This window comes from Dama dama, chromosome 22 (assembly GCF_033118175.1).
Source record: "Dama dama isolate Ldn47 chromosome 22, ASM3311817v1, whole genome shotgun sequence".
Classification (NCBI taxonomy): domain Eukaryota; kingdom Metazoa; phylum Chordata; class Mammalia; order Artiodactyla; family Cervidae; genus Dama; species Dama dama.
The window spans coordinates 45687904-45706841 of NC_083702.1; the positions used below are offsets into that span (position 1 = coordinate 45687904).

Below are 18938 nucleotides of genomic sequence, written 5' to 3' on the forward strand. Positions count from 1 at the left end.
GGACTGACTGGTTTGATCTCCTTGCTGTTCAAGTAACTCTCAAGAGTCTTCTCCAACACCACAGTTCAAAAGCATCAATTCTTTGGTGCTCAGCCTTCTTTGTAGTCCAACTCTCACATTTGTACCCTACTACTGGAAAAACCATAGCTTGACTATACAGACCTTTTTTGGCAAAGTGATGTCTCTGCTTTTTAATATACTATCTAGGTTTGTCATAGCTTTCCTTCCTAGAAGTGTTTTTTAATTTCATGGTTGCAGTCACTGTCTGCAGTGATTTTGGAGCCCAAGAAGACCTGCAGTTTACCCATATGAAAAACAAGCTGTCCAGTAAGGCTCCGTTATACCTTACACAACTCACAATCTCCTCAGGCCAGTCTGAGTCCAGCCCTCAGACATGGTGAGTTAATTCATGCTCCTGTATTAGAGTGGGCCATTTCCTAATCCAACGGATTTTCCCAACCCATGGATCAAACCTGAGTCTCTTGTGTCTCCTGCATTGGCAGGCAGATTCTTTACCACTGTGCCAACTGAGAAGTCTGCCCATTCCCTCCCCTTCCAGAAATAGATGCTAGCCCCCTCCACCCTGCAAGAGGGTGCATTGTATGGTAATATGGCAGACACTGTTGACCGTCTATTCAACAGCCATCAACAGCCCCCCCCCCCCCCACCGCCCCACCCCCTCAATGACAGACCTCCACTTCAGGATTCAAATGAAAACATACTCAGGGAAGGTGTGCCTAGCACCAGGACATGAATCATGATTATTCTAAGGCATGAATTCCAAGCCATCTTGTGATTATTCCATTCCTCTTTGCCAGTGTAATTGGTGTGGTAAATCTCACAATGAATGGATGACTTGGTCAGAAGTGGCTTGTCTGAGTTGAGCACTGAAGGGTGAGTGAGTTACCTGGGGGTTGGGGTGGGGTGGGGCAGTTTTAGAGAGAACAGCATGTACAAAGGCCCTGTGGTCAGTAGGGTGTGAAACTGCTGAGATGAGAAAAACTAGCCTGGGTGTCAAGAGTGCAGAGGATCTGGAGAGTGTGACAGGCCCCAGGGACCTTGCCAGTCAGGCCAGGAAGTGGGCCCTAACCTGAGAGCAAGTGGAGGGTTTCATGTTTGTGTATTGGGGTTTGGGGGTGCAGGTATTATAAAACATGGACAGATTTGCCTTTTACAATTATTTATCCTGGCTGAACATGAGGAATTCACTGGGTGGAAGGCAGAGCTGCTGGCTTTAATCCTCTAACTTTATGTCCAGTAAAAGTTCAAAATCCTCCAAAGTTTCAGAGATTCTTGGACACTTATGTTTTCACCACTTCCCCTGCCGCTCTCGCTTCTCCCTGAATTTCTGCTCTGTACGGTGCTGACTCAGACATGAAACTTGGTCCCTTCTCCATTTCCATAAAACCCCCATCTTGACAAACACTTGTGAGTGGAACATGAAGATCTTGGGGTCACAGAGAGGGGTGAAGTCACACCCAGAAGGCCCTTCACAGGGCATCTTAGATAGGTCTGTTCTGTCGGAACACTCAGGGGTATTCTGTCCCTTCCCCTCCCTCAGCCCAGGAGTTCATCTCCAGACCTTCCTCAACCCTTTGTCTGGTCACCCTGGCTCCTCTCTTCTCCTCCCCTTCTCTTCACTCTGGGCTCCCCTCCCCTCTCCAGGAGCGGGCTGTGGTCGGAATGTAGGATTCATCTTCCTCTGATACACGGAGCAGGCTGCCCTCCAAGCTTGCAGATCCCGAGTCACAGTTCACAAACCTGACTGTGACTTTTGCTCATTTTCTCCATCCCCTGCCTTTGATGGTGCCCAGCTTCCCATTTGCAGCCTTTTTGACACTTTCAGCACTTTTGTCAACTTTCTTTTTTTTTGGCCAAGCCTCTGTGGCATGTGGGATCTTAGTTCCCCAACCAGGGATGGAATCCGCCCCAGGGAGCTCGGAGTCTTAGCTACTGGACCCCCAGAGAAGTGCCTCTTGTTACTTTCAAGCATGAAAATGTTCAAAGTTAAATCTCACATCTGATTTCCACCCCACTCCTAGTCGTTTCTTAGCCCCGAGGTCCTTGCTAGAGAGATTTGGAAGGGGTGGGGTGGCTGGCTCCTTCACCCCCACTTCCCTCTGTTCTCTGGATCCCTTTCTTCTCTGGTGGGCTATTTTGGGGATGATAAAGACAGAAAGGTCCTCATCTCTTCTCAGTGGCTGCTGCCGTGGTCCTTACTGTGTGGTGTCCCTGTGTCTGTGGCCCTCACTGGGGGCCCTCGATGTCCCCTGTGTGGCAGGCATCTATGCAGTCTGGATAGACGGTGATGGAAGGAAGGAGGCTATGCTGGCATTTGTGTTGGATGAATGAATGGAGGGATGGTAGACGGACCAGTGGTGCATGGCTAGGGGGAACAGGACACTGAGAAATGGAGGCAAGGCTGGACGGCATTGGGAGTTCTCACCTGGAGGTCTCTGACCACCCTGCCTGGTCCTCAGGCACCTTGGCAGCATCTGAGAAGGCTCAGCAATGTTACTCTTGATCCTCAGTGGGTGGGCAATGGGTGGAGCTCTTGGTGGGACAGTAACTGGGGAGGGGTGAGGGGCAGAAGGGGTGGGGCTTCTCACCACAAGTCCAGGTTTAAAAGCTGAGATTCCCAAGTGTCATGGAGGGTGGGACAAATGAGACTCAAACAATTTGATAGCTTGGGTTTGCAGGTGTGATGTGTGCATGTGTGTTAAGCTGCTTGTCTGACTCTTTGTGAGCCCATGGACTAGCCCTCCAGGCTCCTCTGTTTATAGGATTCTCCACACAAAAATACTGGAGTGAGTTGCCATGCCCTCCTCTGGGGAATCTTCCTGACCCAGGGAGTGAATCAGAGTCTCTTATGTCTCCTGCATTGGCAGGAGGGTTCTTTACCACTAGTGCCACCTGGGAAGCCCCTGCAGGTGTCACAGAGAAGAACAAATCTGACTCCATATTGGATCTGTTTCTTCAATTTAACCTGTGTGTTCTATTGCTTTTGCTATAAGTTAGTCACTAAAAGAATGCTGCCTGTAGCCTGAAATATGGGATAATCCATTCTCAAGGCTCTGACCTTTAAAGGTATAACACTTTTCCATTCATATACAGATAAAAAGCTGCAGAACAGAGAATACATTTGTCTTGGGACTTCCCTGGTGATCCAGTGGCTAACACTCAATTCCAGTGTAGGTAGGTGGCCTGGATTTGATACCTAGTCAGGGAACTAGATCCCACATGCCACAACTAAGAGTTTGCATGCTGCAACAAAGGCCAGCACAGCCAAACAGATAATAGGTATTAAATATATATATATATATATTAGCAAGAGACAGGCCTGGAAAGAAGGGTCAGGAACATAGTGTCTGATGGTTGGGTCTGGAGGCAGGTGAAGGAGTACTTCCCCTAAAATACAAAACACATAAAAAACAAACAAAAAAGCATGTTTGTTTTGTTGGAGGTTTATAGGAACATCATGACCAGGTGTATAAGCTAGAACAAAGGATCCGGGCACCAACAAGTTTGCAACACTCAATCACACCCCCGTCTCTTTCACTAAAAAAGAAGTCTGAATTCTAACTCAGGTAAGATGGTTCTTTGGGATACTAGTCACCATCTTCTTGGTCTGCTGGTTTTCTTTTAATTTTTGCTTTTGTTTTTTTTCCAAATAAAGTCACTACTCTCTGTCCCGACAACTCATCTCTCAATTTATCAGCCTGTTGTGTGGTGAGCAGTACGAGCTTGGACTCAGTAACAGAATCGAGGAGGGAGGTGGGGAGCAGACTGTGTCCATGAGGGAGGGGCCAGTGCAGAAGCCAGGGGTCAAGAATGGTCATGTGTGGCAAAGGTGAAGGGCTTTGGCGCCTGTGGGCGCCTGGCACCATGCAGTAGTCCTCGGCTCCTGCCCTTTGGGTGGTGGGGCTGCCCCAAACAGTGGATGGGCCCAGAGGGGCTATTTCTGACTGGAGTGAGAAATTGCCTCACTATGTGATGCAGTCTGATTATGTCACACGAAAGGTAAAGCATTAACTCCTCAGTGCATTGCAAAATGGTTTGTAGGCAAAAAACCGAGACCAAAAAAACTTGCAAGTCAGGTCCTGGAGAAGCCGTGATAAAGGAAGTCCTTGGTGAGACGTTTACAACCTGCGGACCAGCTGGTCTCTGAGGTTTAACATTCTGTGGGAGCTGGGGTGCGGAGGGGGGCCAGGAGGTGTTTCCACGGAGGGACTCCCAACTGCTGTCCTCTCCCCACTTCCTGCCGGGCCGGATCTGTGGGCTACCTGATTTCTAATCCTGGTTGTGGCACAGATTTGTTTTGTGACTTTAGCCAAGTTTCTGCATCACTCTGGGCCCAAGAGACTCTACCTCACCCTGGCAGCCCGCTTACCGCAGGTGACCAGACACCCCTGCAGACTAAATGGTGCATCCAGCCCACTGTAGGGGCACACACACATTTATTTGTGCAAGCATGCACATGTGATGCACACACACGTGTGCACAGAGACTTGCACACGCTGACTCTGCTAGCCCCAAAGCAGCCCTAGGCATTGCCCCAGTATCAGAATAAAATGCACCTCATCTGACCCCCCCAGTAGGACGCTTTCCTCCAAGAAGAGGAGGACTCAGTGGGGCCAGTCCACTTCCCAGCGGTGTAACCTTGGATTGAGTAGTTGACCTTTCTGAGCCCACTTCTCTCCTCCACAAGATGGACATTCTTTTTTTAAAAAACAATATTTATTTATTTTTGTCTGTGCTGGGTGTGTGGGCTTCTCACTGAGGCAGCTTCTCGCCGCAGAGCACGGGCTCTCGGGCACAAGGGCTTCAGTCCTTGCAGCTTGTGGGCTCAGTAGCTGTGGCTCCCGGGCTTCAGAGCACAGGCTCAACAGTTGTGGTGCACAGGCTCAGCTGCCTGGATCAGGGATCGAACCTGTGTCTCCTGCATCAGCAGGTGGATTCTTTACCACAGAGTTGCTGGGGAAGCCGTGATTCCTTTCCTTTCCATCTCAGGAGCCCCAGGGCTGGGCCGCTCCCACCCCTACCCTGTGCAGCCCAAGGGCAGGTTGCTCTGCTGTTGCACCACTAGCTTCCTCTTTTCAGGGGCTATCCCAGGGCTGGGGCAGGGGGTGGTGAGTGCAAAGAAGTTCGCAGCTTGGGTTTCACTTCCTTTCTGCCCTTGCGGCTGCTAGCTCCCCACATGGCCCAGGGCCTCCCCTACCTGTTCTGCTGTCCTGGTCGGCAGGTATTTTCCCACTCCAGTGTGTCCCGGAGCAGGAGAAGAACCCTGAGACCCTGTGTTGCTACCTCTGTTATTAGGATTTCTAGCCTCATATACGGAGAAGGCAATGGCACCCCACTCCAGTACTCTTGCCTGGAATATCCCATGGGCGGAGGAGCCTGGTAGGCTGCAGTCCATGGGGTCCCGAAGAGTCGGATACGACTGAGCGACTTCACTTTCACTTTCATACACTGGAGAAGGAAATGGCAACCCACTGCAGTGTTCTTGCCTGGAGAATACCAGGGATGGGGGAGCCTGGTGGGCTGCCGTCTATGGGGTCGCACAGAGTCTGACACGACTGAAGCGACTTAGCAGCAGCAGCCTCATATATGTAATTTTTTCTTTCACAGGGAGGATTGTGGAGTTTGGGGGTTGAGGGAGCAGAAGAGCAGAGTGGGAGGGAGTCCCAGGATCACTTTGTCAATCTCCTTGGTTGACAGCTGGGGATACTGAGGCCCTGGGAGGGAAGGGCTTGCCTCAAACCATACTGTAAACCAGTGGCGGAGTGAGCCAGCCACTGTGTCTGCTGATTCCCTGCCAGTGCTAGGCCTGCACAGCCTCTAGCCTGACAAATAAGGCCCCCCGCCCTGGCCTTCCTGAGCTCCTGGGGTGGGCTGGGAGCTGCCTCTTCCTGGACAGGGAGGCAGGACACCTGCCCAGACAGGCCCCCTCCCCTCTCTGGGCTGCTGTTTCCCTGCCTGTGATACCACAGTGGCCCAGCCAGCTCTAACTCAGCATGAGGCCAGCTGGACTACGGGGGAAAGAGGTGCAGGCTGGCCTCTGGCAGGGGCTGGGAGAGGCCACATGAGTCCCGAGTCAGAGGGAAAGGGAGACGAAGGGGCCTGGTCCTGCTGCCCCAGGGTGGGCGGAAGGGAACCCCACCAGGTCACTCCCTTGGATCTGCTCTAAAACAGCAGGTGGCAATGGGGCCCAGGACAGCCCCTGGCCTAGGCTCTGGGTGTCTGTGGTCTCCTTGCTTCCACCTCCTTCCCGCTCTGCTCTGCCCCTGGTCCCCATGGCTGGTCTTTCCTCGACCTCCAAGCCAGATTGGCTCAAGGATGGATTAAACTGCCCTCAAACCCCTACCGGGGGCGGGGACATAGAGAGGGTGGAGGTGAGTGTGACACATGGTCACCCCTTTGCAGAACTGGTGTGGGTCATGGGTGATCCTGTTCTGGGACAGGGGCCAAAGCAGAGCAGGCATGCCCTAGGAAGATGGCCAGAGGGACTCTGTATATCTGAGCATGTGGGCTGAATTGTGTCTCCCTCAAATTCATCTGTTGAAGTCCTAGCCCCTAAGACTTCGAAACGTGACTGTATTTGCAGACAGGGTCTTTAAAGAGGTAATTAAGATAAAACGAGGTCACTAGTGAAGTGTGAGACACTGATCTGTGCCCGACTTTTTGCGACCTCACGGACTGTAGACCTCGTGGCCCTAATCCAGCACGACTGGTTTAAGAGGAAATGAGGACACAGATACACACAGAGGGAAGACGGCTGTCTGCAAACCAAGGAGAAAGGCCTCCAGACAAACAGCCCGCTGGTACTGTAACCCGCATGGCCTGGACCTATGAGATAAAACACTTCTGCTGTTTAAGCCCCCAGTCTGTGGAACCCTGTTACGGCAGTCCTATCACACAAACTCACTAAGGATTTTTGTGCTTTGTGATGTAAGTGGTAGGCAATGGTAGTTTGGAGGTGTAAATTCTAGATTTGTGCAAACCTTTGGATAGTTTGCGGGGACAACGGGACTCACACATTACCTTGGAGAGGCTTTCTCTGACCATCTTTTTTCTTTTATTAACCTTTTTGGCTGTTCTGCGTGGCAGGCAGGATCTGAGCTCCCAACCCAGGATCAAACCCAAGCCCGTTGCAGTGGAAGCAGGGAGTCTTAACCACTAGACTGCCAGGGAAGCCCCTGACCATGCTTCTTGAAGTGAAATCCCCTCTTCCTCTTCCGTCCTGAGTAATCGGTCCAGTCATGAGACAGTACCAGGCAAGGCAGGAAGCAGCCTCGGGGTGGGACTGTGCTGCGGTGGCCCCAGGTAGGCGGGGGTCTGAGCAGGGGTTCTGGTGGTCCATCCAGAGATGTCAGGACCCAAGGAAGGTGAGGACACCTTCAGGGCTGGGCCGGTGGGGGCAGAGGGTGATTGGTTACCCACGGGCCTGAGCAAATAGCTCTGTACATGAAGGGCAGCGGGAACCAGGCTCTGCAGTTAAAGGGGGTGGGCACAGAGAATGGAAAACTGGAGGGGATCTGTGGTGTTGGGCTGTGACTGTATACATTTGTGCTATCCTGCATATACAGGTAGAACTAGAAATACACACGGATCCGCACGCTGCGTCCACTGAGTGTCCCCACAGGAGTGAGTGCACGCTGTAACCTCGTGGGAGGCACTCGCAGCTTCGGGGAGCTCAGAGGGCCACTGCTCTGTGTTGCCCACCCAGGGCTCCCTTTTGCGGGTCCCTCCTCTTGTCAACTCGGAGGCGCTGGCCCCACTGGCCCTGGGACACGGGGTACTCCTGCCACCTTGTGGTCGCTGTGGGACACTGTCCTGAGCCAGAGTCACCCCTGCAGATGGTGGGGTGTGGGGGCGGGGGTGGGGTGGGGGGAGGGCTTTCCCAAGTGCCCGCCGTGACCACCCAAGGGGGTCATCCAGCAGGACCATCCAAGACCAGTGGGCAGACCCTGCTTCTCTCCCGCTGCTAGGATCAAGGCACCATGGCCCCACTCGGGCAGCAGCTCAGAACCAAGAGAGGGGCACGAGGGCCCTGTGTGGGAACCCAGGTTGTCTGGGAGGCAGCCAGCACCTTTGAGAGCTGGAAAGGCAATACTGGAGACTGAGCTGGGGTCTCTGAAATCACCCAGGATTTGACAGGGCAGTGCGCCTGGCTGAGTGTCTGATGCAGAGGCCATTCTGGATGCAGGTGGTACCATCCATGACGACGTGTTGGAACATTTCCTTGACAGGTGTTAGGCTACTGGTCCTCTTAATTAACCCTTGTAACAGTCCTATGAGGGAGTGGAGGCTCTGCCAGGGGGCTTTGAAGGCAGCTCTGGTCCGTACTTCCCCCCTCCCCACCCACCTAACTGGCTCCACTCAACCTTCCCAGGTCCCTGGTGGGGTACCATTTCCGAGGCAGTTGAACCCAGCAGGAGCCGCTGGCGCCTGGATAATCCTGCCCCTGCCTGCAGCTGGTCCTCCTATAAGTGGGGTCCCGCGGCTTCCTGCTGCTGCGACTGACCTGGGGCCTGTGGCCTCAAACACCAGTGCTGGCGGCTTCTGCCAGGGTTCCCTCACCCATCCCAGCCCCAGACGCCGTCTCTCTGGAGGAGCCCTTACGGCGGGGCTGCCCTGTGCTGCCCCCTCCAGGGGAAGCCTGGACACCTTCGAGGCCGGGCTCTCTGGGGCAGGCCCCACCTCACTGGCCTTGGGCCCTGTCTGACCTCCAGGCTCTGTTCCTTCATCAGCCTCTACTTTCTTCACGTCAGAGCAGGTGGTTCGTGTGGAACTTACACCTGTGTCTACTGCCCCCTGCCCTCCCACGGGGCCCACTGGGCCTGGCACATTCGCCTCTGGGTTCTCAGTACACAGAACCACATCTGGTTTGCCACTGGCGCTCTGGGGGTGCCCACACACAGGAAGGAACAGGCGACTTCAGCCATGCACAGGCCATGAGCCCCTGGAGCCCGCACGGAGGGTTTCCGGGCTCGCCGTCACTCACCTGGAGGAGCGGGGGGCAGAGAGGAGCAGAGGCAACAGCGCCCAGAGCACCGGGTCCCACCCTTCCCTCCCGGCTCACTGACTCCACAGGACCGTGGTGAGGTGTGGAAAGACCCAGGCCGGGGGGGGGGGGGGGGCGCCTGCAGCAGGAGTGTGGGGTGGCGAGAGCTGGGGGGCTGCAGGGAAGGAGCCTCAGTCTCCGGGGGACCCGGGTCAGAGGCCTGGAGGCTCAGTGAGCAGGCGGGACACCTGCCGGAGCTCAGCTCGTAGCTTGCCCCACCGTCTGTGTGAGCGTGCCTGGCGGCCGTCCAGTCAGGCCAAGGGTGGGGGTAACCCACCTATTATCACCACAGTCCTCTCATCTGACCACCAGAGGCTCCCAACCTCATGATACGCGTGGGTATTATGAAAAAGATGGTCACAAAACGCAGGTGCTTGGGGCTTCTCCCACACAGAATTCAGCTACAACCCCAGAGGCTGGAGGTCTGGTGCCCTGCTGCTGACCACTGGCCAGAACAGCCCAGGAAGGGGCCTCTGGAAGGTGTCTGCTGTCCTGAGTGCTGGCGGGGGCTGGCAGCCTGGTGAGCCAGGCTGCAGTCCCCAGCACCCGGCCACCTCTGGGTGACCTGAGGCAGGAGGAGATGGAGAGGTGCTGGGGACCATGGGACAGCATGGAACATCGACTCTGCCTGCTCCCCCATTCTGTCTGACCATCCTCGGGCAGGGCTGGCACGGGGGTCACTGCCAAGCAGCCAGGCAAGGCTGGACCGTGTCCAGGAGACACTTAGTTCATCTTGAGAACCAGAGCCTCCTCACTACCTGGACATTAGCGGACACAGCTAATTTATGCAGGCTGCAGGAGGGAATCTTCAAGCCCGCTGAGCTTGGTGTGACTGAAGGGTGGGCGCCTCCTTCTCCTAAAACGTTGTCAGACCAGGCTGACACTGGTTGCCCAGGGACAGGGATGCAGCTGCTCCCCAGGGGGTGGCGGGGAGAGAAAGGTGGTTCAGGTTGGGGAGACAGGTCAGAGGTCACATTCAGCCGTCTTTCTCCAGGCTGGCTTCTTGTCACGCTCCGAACCGAGGCCTGGACGATGAGCCCCCTCCTCCCTGCCTGGGGGATGGTCAAGCCTTTGGTCCCATGTACCTGCTTTGTAGCTACTCCCCTGGCCCCAGCTCCTCATGGAGGGCGGGGTGGACCTGGCCTCCTGGCACCCGGCCCCAGGCCACACCTCAGAACACACAGTCCACCTGCTGCTCTCAGGAGATGGGGGCTGCTGAGGCCCCAGACCCAGGCATTCTGACTTCTGCTCTCCTCCACAGGCTGACCTTTCAGGCGGGTCAACCGTTCCAGCCCCATACCAGCCCCCTTCCCTTCCACCACCAAGGGGCTGCTGGGTGGGGGCTCCCACGTGCCTCAAGCAGTGACTCTCGGGAGCCTGGCGTGAAGATTCCAGACCGGAAAAGGCTGTACTCTGAGACCAGGGCACCTGAGCTGCCACGGAGATGAGAGCTGACACCAGCACCTGACCTGTGGCCCAGCTCCTGAGCCGTGTGCCAAGGCCTCCACGCTGAGCCTCAGTGTTGCCATCTGAAAAATGGGGATGATGTGCTGAGGCATGAGGAAGTGCCCAGCACCTGATAAACAAGTGCATCTGGGGTGGCTCACAGGACCCAGAGTCAGAGACTCAGCCTCTGAAAATCGAGATGCAACTTTGCTCCACCCAGGGTTGTGGATCCGATGCCATGAGCTCACGGACAGCCTGGCACCTGGGCCTTCGACAGGATGGCTGCGTCCTCCCTGCAGGCTCAGTGCCCCGCCACACCCACACCTGTTCCATCTCTGTGATCACAGAGCTCCTGTTGCTGGGCAGGGGCTGAACTGAGGATGCAGACAGGTCACCCACAGACAGTAATGGGGCCGCCTGGCAGGAAAGTAGTGGCGGAGCCTGTGCTGGTGTGAGGTGTGTCTGGGTGCCCAGTCCTGCCACTGCACCTACCCCATCTGCAGATGTCGGTCTCGTGGGCAGCCCTCAGCCCAGCCCAGCCCAGCCGAGTCCCTGCCCCTGGTGAGGCCAAGTAGCTTTCTGCTGGAGACCGAACACTTCTAGTAGGGTGCTCTTCTACCTTTATTGGGGATGCGAAAGGCACCTCTCCCAGTCAAGAGGATCAACTGACAGGTGGGGGGCCCAGTGCCTGGCGGAGCCCTGTGAGGGAGGAACAGAGGAAGGAGGGCAAGGCAGTGTAGGTCACAGGGGTCCTAGGAGCCACAGGCATCGCCAGAAGCCCCCTGGCGGCCTGGGGCTGGTGAGGTCTCCCCGCATCACACGCAGCTTATCTGGACAGTGTGCTCTCAGTAGAGAGCCACAGGCCCTGCCCTCAACAGCTGGCCAACCCTTCGGGCTCCAAGGCAGGCACTGGGGAATGGGCCTGAGGCTGCGACAGAGACTTCTGCTGTCTCTAGCCCCTGGCCAGGCTTCGAGAGGCAGTGTGGGCTCTGAAGAGGACTCCTCTGGGGGCAGGTCCCGGGAGGGGATCACTCAGGACAAGGGGAGTCACGTTGGGCCACCAAGCGACCAGCCTCTCCAGCCCGGGGCCTTCCTGTCCTCAGCAAAGTCGAAGTGGTTGGTGGGGGTGGGAGGGGAGGAATGAGTGTCCAGGGCCCCAAAGTAGAACTCACTCACTCCCCCAGTTCATCCAGCTGCCTCCCACACTCCCAGGCAGCATGGCCCCAACCTCAAGGTGAAGAGAAGGACGCATGTGACAAGCCACCCCCAAGCAGCCTTAACACCAAAGGAGGGACAGGCCCCCGCCACGGGGTGTGGGAGCAGCCGGGGCTCGGGCAGCAGGGTGCCAGGCCACACACTCATAAGGCAAACAGCATGTCGTCGTCTTTCTCCTGGGTCTTCTTTCTCGGGGCAGTGCCAGGTGGGGGGCCTCGGGGCCCCTCGGTGGAGGGACTGGAGAGGTTGGGCAAACGATCGGCCACTTTGGCACGTTCTTCCAGGAACTTGTCGAATTCTAGAGCAACGAGAGGGAGGCTGGGGCTGGGCTCTGAGGCCAGAGCTGGGGAATGGTGGGCAGGGCCAGGGTCTACTACCTTCACTGGTGACGCCCTTGGGCTCCTCCACGTCATTCCCCTGACAAGGCAGAAGGAGAGAGGTTAGCTGCGGGCACAGCGGGGCGGGGCTCAGCTGCTGACCCAGAGGGTCCAGACCTCGGCCCCACCACTTTCTGAGCCACAGGGCCTTGGGTGGCACTTGACTCCTCTGAGCCTCAGTTCTCTGCCTGGGGACACTCATGGGGTTGTTGGCAAGCTAAAGTGGAGGACTTCTGGAAAGTGCCAGATGCAGGGTGTGGTGCCCTTGAGGGCACTAGTTCCTGCCCTTCCAGTGTCCAAAGGGATGGGCAGACTCGCCCACAGTGGAGAGGCTGACACCCAAGCCTGTGTCAGCTACACATGCTCAATGAGGGGCTGGGCAGGGGGTGAGCCTTCACCCACGAGGCAGAACGGATGGACCCTGGGCAGAAACACGGTCTCGGCCACTTGCAGAAGGCGGCCTTGGAGCCGGGAAGTGCCCAGGCACCTGGTCCTTGGGTGCTCAGAATAGGGGGTGGGCTGGCAGAGGCTGGGGAAGAAACCTGGAAGGGGGCCTGGACTGACTGCCCCTCCTGCACACTGGGGGTTCTGGAGGAGGCCGGGCCCCCTTCTCCTAGCACAGCACCCCTGACAGCTGCCCATCAGTCTCCGCTCCGCACAATGAGGCTCTCTCTGGGCACCACTCCCCGAGATACCGCAGGTGCTGAGCTCAGAGCTCTCACGTCCCTGCTGCCCTCGGCTGGCCTGTCTTGCCCACAGTGGGCCTTCACGTGGGCAGCAGGCTCGGGCAAGGGGAGGCCCCAGAGGCTGCGAGGAGTGCACTGGGCGCCCCCTAAGGTGAAGTACCGGGGAAGTGGCAGGGAAGGGGACACTAACCCTGCTCCCCTGCCCCCACACTGGTCACTTCCTCATGGGAAAATGAGGGCCCCAGTTGAGGTGGGTGAGGAGCGGGCCCCACTCACCACGTCCGTGGACAGCCACTTCTCGATGTCCTCCATGAGGCAGGCCTGGGTGACAGGGATCTGGAGGGGAGGGCAGGGGTGAGGCGGAAGGGCAGGGCCCCTCACCAGCTCTGGCCCTGGGGGAGGCGCCCAGCCCGAGCCCCTCACTCCTGGGACAGGGCCAGTTGACCTGCCCGGCCCCCTCAGGACAGTCCCTCCAAGACGGCTCCGGCCCAGCTCCCTGGGACTCTGAGGTCTCCCCGAGTTCTGCCCATGTGCCAGGCTGTGGGCAAGGGGGATGCGGGCCAGCAGGCCGAGCAGGGGATGGAGAGGGGCTCCTAACAGCTGACACGAGATTATTCTAAGCCCAGGAAGTGGGCAGCCAGCCAACAAGGCTGGGGCAGGGGCATGGCCGCGGGCTGTCCCCACAAGCCTCCGCAGACTCCGAGTTCCTGGTGGAAGTGGGCAGAGGAGGGCCAGTGAGGAGGCAGGGGCTGAGACGACCAGAGGAGGCCAGGCTAGTGGATCCAGAGGTGATGTATCACTGTGGCTGCCACACAGCCCTGCACAGGGCGGGGCTGAGGGCTGGTGTGGGGTCTTCCCACTTGAAAAACATCTGAAGAATCCGGAGGTTATGGGCCAGACTCCGGGGTCAGAGAGACCGGAAGCTGGCTGGGCCCCTGCACTTGGGAGCAGGTGATTTAGCTCCTCTCACCCTCACGGCTCGTCTGTCGTTAGACAGGATGACAGTACCTACCGTCCAGGTCCAGGTCGCTGTGAGGATTAAAGGGACGAGGGAGGTAAAGAGGGCAGCACCGCGCCCGGCACAGGGCAGACGCTCGGGAAATGTGAGCTACCACTCAGCTACTCTGAGAAACAGGGAGAGCGAGTCCTTCTCCAACCAAAGCCAGCCCAGGCCGCAAGCTCCGTCCTCAGCACCGAGACCCCGGAGGGGGCGGGGGCACCAGAGAAGCGGCAGAGTTGACTTCCCAGCAGCACCAGCAGCAGCAGCAAGTTCTCTGGGCTGCACCCTCCAGCTCCCTCTGCCGGCACTCGGCCCAGACCCAGATGCACCCCGGGCACCTCCCAGCTGCCAGAGGCACTGCCCAGGCCTTGCTCCGAGGCAGCACCAAGGGGCCGTGGAAGCAACAGCAGAGGGAGCGGGACTGTGCTGGGCGCCGGGTGGGGCCCACAGGCCCCTAGCCGGCCCCACAGGCCCTTGGCCCACCCCGCAGGCCCTCAGCCGACCCCACGCTCCTCTTGTGATGCCGGTACCACCTGGGCAGGCCGCCTGCGAGTGTTTCTGGCCCCTCCTCACCATGCCTTGTCTCACCATCCAGTCACTGAGGCTCTTCTCACTGCTGCCTCCCATCTGGGTGAGAGAGGGTCACGCTGAGGGTGGTGGGGAGGCCAGGCCACTGGTGTACTGGTAGCCTCCTCCAGCACAGGCCTGCTACTGCCTCAAGAGCCTGTATATGTATGTATGTATGTATGTATGTATGTATGTATGTATGTATGTATGTATGTATGTATGTGTGTGTGTGTGTGTGTGTGTGTGTGTGTATGCCCATGTTTGTGTAGATGTGGTGACCGGGGAAAGGGATCAGAAAGGTGTGGTGTGTGTGTGTGTGTGTCCATGTTTGTGTAGATGTGGTGACCGGGGAAAGGGATCAGAAAGGTGTGGTGTGTGTGTGTGTGTGTGTGTCCATGTTTGTGTAGATGTGGTGACCAGGGAAAGGGATCAGAAAGGTGTGGTGTGTGTGTGTGTGTGTGTGTCCATGTTTGTGTAGATGTGGTGACTGGGGAAAGGGATCAGGAAAGGTGTGGTGTGTATGTGTGTGTGTGTGTCCATGTTTGTGTAGATGTGGTGACCGGGGAAAGGGATCAGAAAGGTGTGGTGTGTGTGTGTGTGTGTCCATGTTTGTGTAGATGTGGTGACCGGGGAAAGGGATCAGGAAAGGTGTGGTGTGTGTGTGTGTGTGTGTGTGTCCATGTTTGTGTAGATGTGGTGACCGGGGAAAGGGATCAGGAAAGGTGTGGTGTGTGTGTGTGTCCATGTTTGTGTAGATGTGGTGACTGGGGAAAGGGATCAGGAAAGGTGTGGGGTGTGTGTGTGTGTGTGTCCATGTTTGTGTAGATGTGGTGACCGGGGAAAGGGATCAGGAAAGGTGTGGTGTGTGTGTGTGTGTGTGTGTGTGTGTCCATGTTTGTGTAGATGTGGTGACCGGGGAAAGGGATCAGGAAAGGTGTGGTGTGTGTGTGTGTGTGTGTGTGTCCATGTTTGTGTAGATGTGGTGACTGGGGAAAGGGATCAGAAAGGTGTGGTGTGTGTGTGTGTGTGTGTGTCCATGTTTGTGTAGATGTGGTGACCGGGGAAAGGGATCAGGAAAGGTGTGGTGTGTGTGTGGTGTGTGTGTGTCCATGTTTGTGTAGATGTGGTGACCGGGGAAAGGGATCAGAAAGGTGTGGTGTGTGTGTGTGTGTGTGTGTCCATGTTTGTGTAGATGTGGTGACTGGGGAAAGGGATCAGGAAAGGTGTGGTGTGTGTGTGTGTGTGTGTGTGTGTGTCCATGTTTGTGTAGATGTGGTGACCGGGGAAAGGAATCAGGAAAGGTGTGGTGTGTGTGTGTGTGTGTCCATGTTTGTGTAGATGTGGTGACCGGGGAAAGGGATCAGGAAAGGTGTGGGGTGTGTGTGTGTGTGTGTGTGTCCATGTTTGTGTAGATGTGGTGACTGGGGAAAGGGATCAGGAAAGGTGTGGTGTGTGTGTGTGTGTGTGTGTGTCCATGTTTGTGTAGATGTGGTGACTGGGGAAAGGGATCAGGAAAGGTGTGGTGTGTGTGTCTGTGTGTGTGTCCATGTTTGTGTAGATGTGGTGACCGGGGAAAGGAATCAGGAAAGGTGTGGTGTGTGTGTGTGTGTGTGTGTGTGTCCATGTTTGTGTAGATGTGGTGACTGGGGAAAGGGATCAGGAAAGGTGTGGTGTGTGTGTGTGTGTGTGTGTGTGTCCATGTTTGTGTAGATGTGGTGACCGGGGAAAGGGATCAGAAAGGTGTGGTGTGTGTGTGTGTGTGTGTCCATGTTTGTGTAGATGTGGTGACCGGGGAAAGGGATCAGGAAAGGTGTGGTGTGGTGTGTGTGTGTGTGTGTCCATGTTTGTGTAGATGTGGTGACTGGGGAAAGGGATCAGGAAAGGTGTGGTGTGTGTGTGGTGTGTGTGTGTCCATGTTTGTGTAGATGTGGTGACCGGGGAAAGGAATCAGGAAAGGTGTGGTGTGTGTGTGTGTGTGTGTGTGTGTCCATGTTTGTGTAGATGTGGTGACTGGGGAAAGGGATCAGGAAAGGTGTGGTGTGTGTGTGTGTGTGTGTGTGTCCATGTTTGTGTAGATGTGGTGACCGGGGAAAGGGATCAGAAAGGTGTGGTGTGTGTGTGTGTGTGTGTCCATGTTTGTGTAGATGTGGTGACCGGGGAAAGGGATCAGGAAAGGTGTGGTGTGTGTGTGTGTGTGTGTGTGTCCATGTTTGTGTAGATGTGGTGACCGGGGAAAGGGATCAGGAAAGGTGTGGTGTGTGTGTGTGTGTGTGTGTGTGTGTCCATGTTTGTGTAGATGTGGTGACCGGGGAAAGGGATCAGGAAAGGTGTGGTGTGTGTGTGTGTGTGTGTCCATGTTTGTGTAGATGTGGTGACCGGGGAAAGGGATCAGAAAGGTGTGGTGTGGTGTGTGTGTGTGTCCATGTTTGTGTAGATGTGGTGACCGGGGAAAGGGATCAGAAAGGTGTGGTGTGTGTGTGTGTGTGTGTCCATGTTTGTGTAGATGTGGTGACCGGGGAAAGGGATCAGGAAAGGTGTGGTGTGTGTGTGTGTGTGTGTGTGTCCATGTTTGTGTAGATGTGGTGACCGGGGAAAGGGATCAGGAAAGGTGTGGTGTGTGTGTGTGTGTGTCCATGTTTGTGTAGATGTGGTGACCGGGGAAAGGGATCAGGAAAGGTGTGGTGTGTGTGTGTGTGTGTGTGTGTCCATGTTTGTGTAGATGTGGTGACCGGGGAAAGGGATCAGGAAAGGTGTGGTGTGTGTGTGTGTGTGTGTGTGTGTGTCCATGTTTGTGTAGATGTGGTGACCGGGGAAAGGGATCAGGAAAGGTGTGGTGTGTGTGTGTGTGTGTGTGTGTCCATGTTTGTGTAGATGTGGTGACTGGGGAAAGGGATCAGAAAGGTGTGGTGTGTGTGTGTGTGTGTGTCCATGTTTGTGTAGATGTGGTGACCGGGGAAAGGGATCAGGAAAGGTGTGGGGTGTGTGTGTGTGTGTGTGTCCATGTTTGTGTAGATGTGGTGACTGGGGAAAGGGATCAGAAAGGTGTGGTGTGTGTGTGTGTGTGTGTGTCCATGTTTGTGTAGATGTGGTGACTGGGGAAAGGGATCAGGAAAGGTGTGGTGTGTGTGTGTGTGTGTGTGTGTCCATGTTTGTGTAGATGTGGTGACCGGGGAAAGGGATCAGGAAAGGTGTGGGGTGTGTGTGTGTGTGTGTGTCCATGTTTGTGTAGATGTGGTGACTGGGGAAAGGGATCAGAAAGGTGTGGTGTGTGTGTGTGTGTGTGTGTCCATGTTTGTGTAGATGTGGTGACCGGGGAAAGGGATCAGGAAAGGTGTGGTGTGTGTGTGTGTGTGTGTGTGTGTGTCCATGTTTGTGTAGATGTGGTGACTGGGGAAAGGGATCAGGAAAGGTGTGGTGTGTGTGTGTGTGTGTGTGTGTGTCCATGTTTGTGTAGATGTGGTGACCGGGGAAAGGGATCAGAAAGGTGTGGTGTGTGTGTGTGTGTGTGTCCATGTTTGTGTAGATGTGGTGACCGGGGAAAGGGATCAGGAGAGGTGTGGTGTGGTGTGTGTGTGTGTGTGTCCATGTTTGTGTAGATGTGGTGACTGGGGAAAGGGATCAGGAAAGGTGTGGTGTGTGTGTGGTGTGTGTGTGTCCATGTTTGTGTAGATGTGGTGACCGGGGAAAGGAATCAGGAAAGGTGTGGTGTGTGTGTGTGTGTGTGTGTGTGTCCATGTTTGTGTAGATGTGGTGACCGGGGAAAGGGATCAGGAAAGGTGTGGTGTGTGTGTGTGTGTGTGTGTGTCCATGTTTGTGTAGATGTGGTGACCGGGGAAAGGGATCAGGAAAGGTGTGGTGTGTGTGTGTGTGTGTGTGTGTGTGTCCATGTTTGTGTAGATGTGGTGACCGGGGAAAGGGATCAGGAAAGGTGTGGTGTGTGTGTGTGTGTGTGTCCATGTTTGTGTAGATGTGGTGACCGGGGAAAGGGATCAGGAAAGGTGTGGTGTGTGTGTGTGTGTGTCCATGTTTGTGTAGATGTGGTGACCGGGGAAAGGGATCAGAAAGGTGTGGTGTGTGTGTGTGTGTGTGTCCATGTTTGTGTAGATGTGGTGACCGGGGAAAGGGATCAGGAAAGGTGTGGTGTGTGTGTGTGTGTGTGTGTGTCCATGTTTGTGTAGATGTGGTGACCGGGGAAAGGGATCAGGAAAGGTGTGGTGTGTGTGTGTGTGTGTCCATGTTTGTGTAGATGTGGTGACCGGGGAAAGGGATCAGGAAAGGTGTGGGGTGTGTGTGTGTGTGTGTGTCCATGTTTGTGTAGATGTGGTGACCGGGGAAAGGGATCAGGAAAGGTGTGGTGTGTGTGTGTGTGTGTGTGTGTCCATGTTTGTGTAGATGTGGTGACCGGGGAAAGGGATCAGAAAGGTGTGGTGTGTGTGTGTGTGTGTGTCCATGTTTGTGTAGATGTGGTGACCGGGGAAAGGGATCAGGAAAGGTGTGGTGTGTGTGTGTGTGTGTGTCCATGTTTGTGTAGATGTGGTGACCGGGGAAAGGGATCAGGAAAGGTGTGGGGGGTGTGTGTCCAT

The 18938-nt window shown here is 55.8% G+C and overlaps 1 protein-coding gene across 2 annotated transcripts in view; it reads right to left on the reverse strand.

Annotated features, from left to right (window-relative positions):
• Positions 1 to 11113: 11113 nt before the first annotated feature.
• The window catches only part of TOM1 (target of myb1 membrane trafficking protein), a 44782-nt gene continuing 36957 nt past the window's right edge, over positions 11114 to 18938 (reverse strand). Inside the window, exons 13-16 of one of the 2 annotated variants that reach the window (XM_061125412.1) lie at positions 14362 to 14415; positions 13065 to 13124; positions 12103 to 12142; positions 11114 to 12023 (exon numbers count right to left, since the gene is read on the reverse strand). In XM_061125412.1, coding sequence (XP_060981395.1) covers positions 11869 to 12023; positions 12103 to 12142; positions 13065 to 13124; positions 14362 to 14415 — 309 coding nt within the window. In that variant the 3' untranslated portion in view covers positions 11114 to 11868. The remainder of the gene's footprint in view (positions 12024 to 12102; positions 12143 to 13064; positions 13125 to 14361; positions 14416 to 18938) is intronic. The other variant, XM_061125413.1, reaches the window with a different exon arrangement.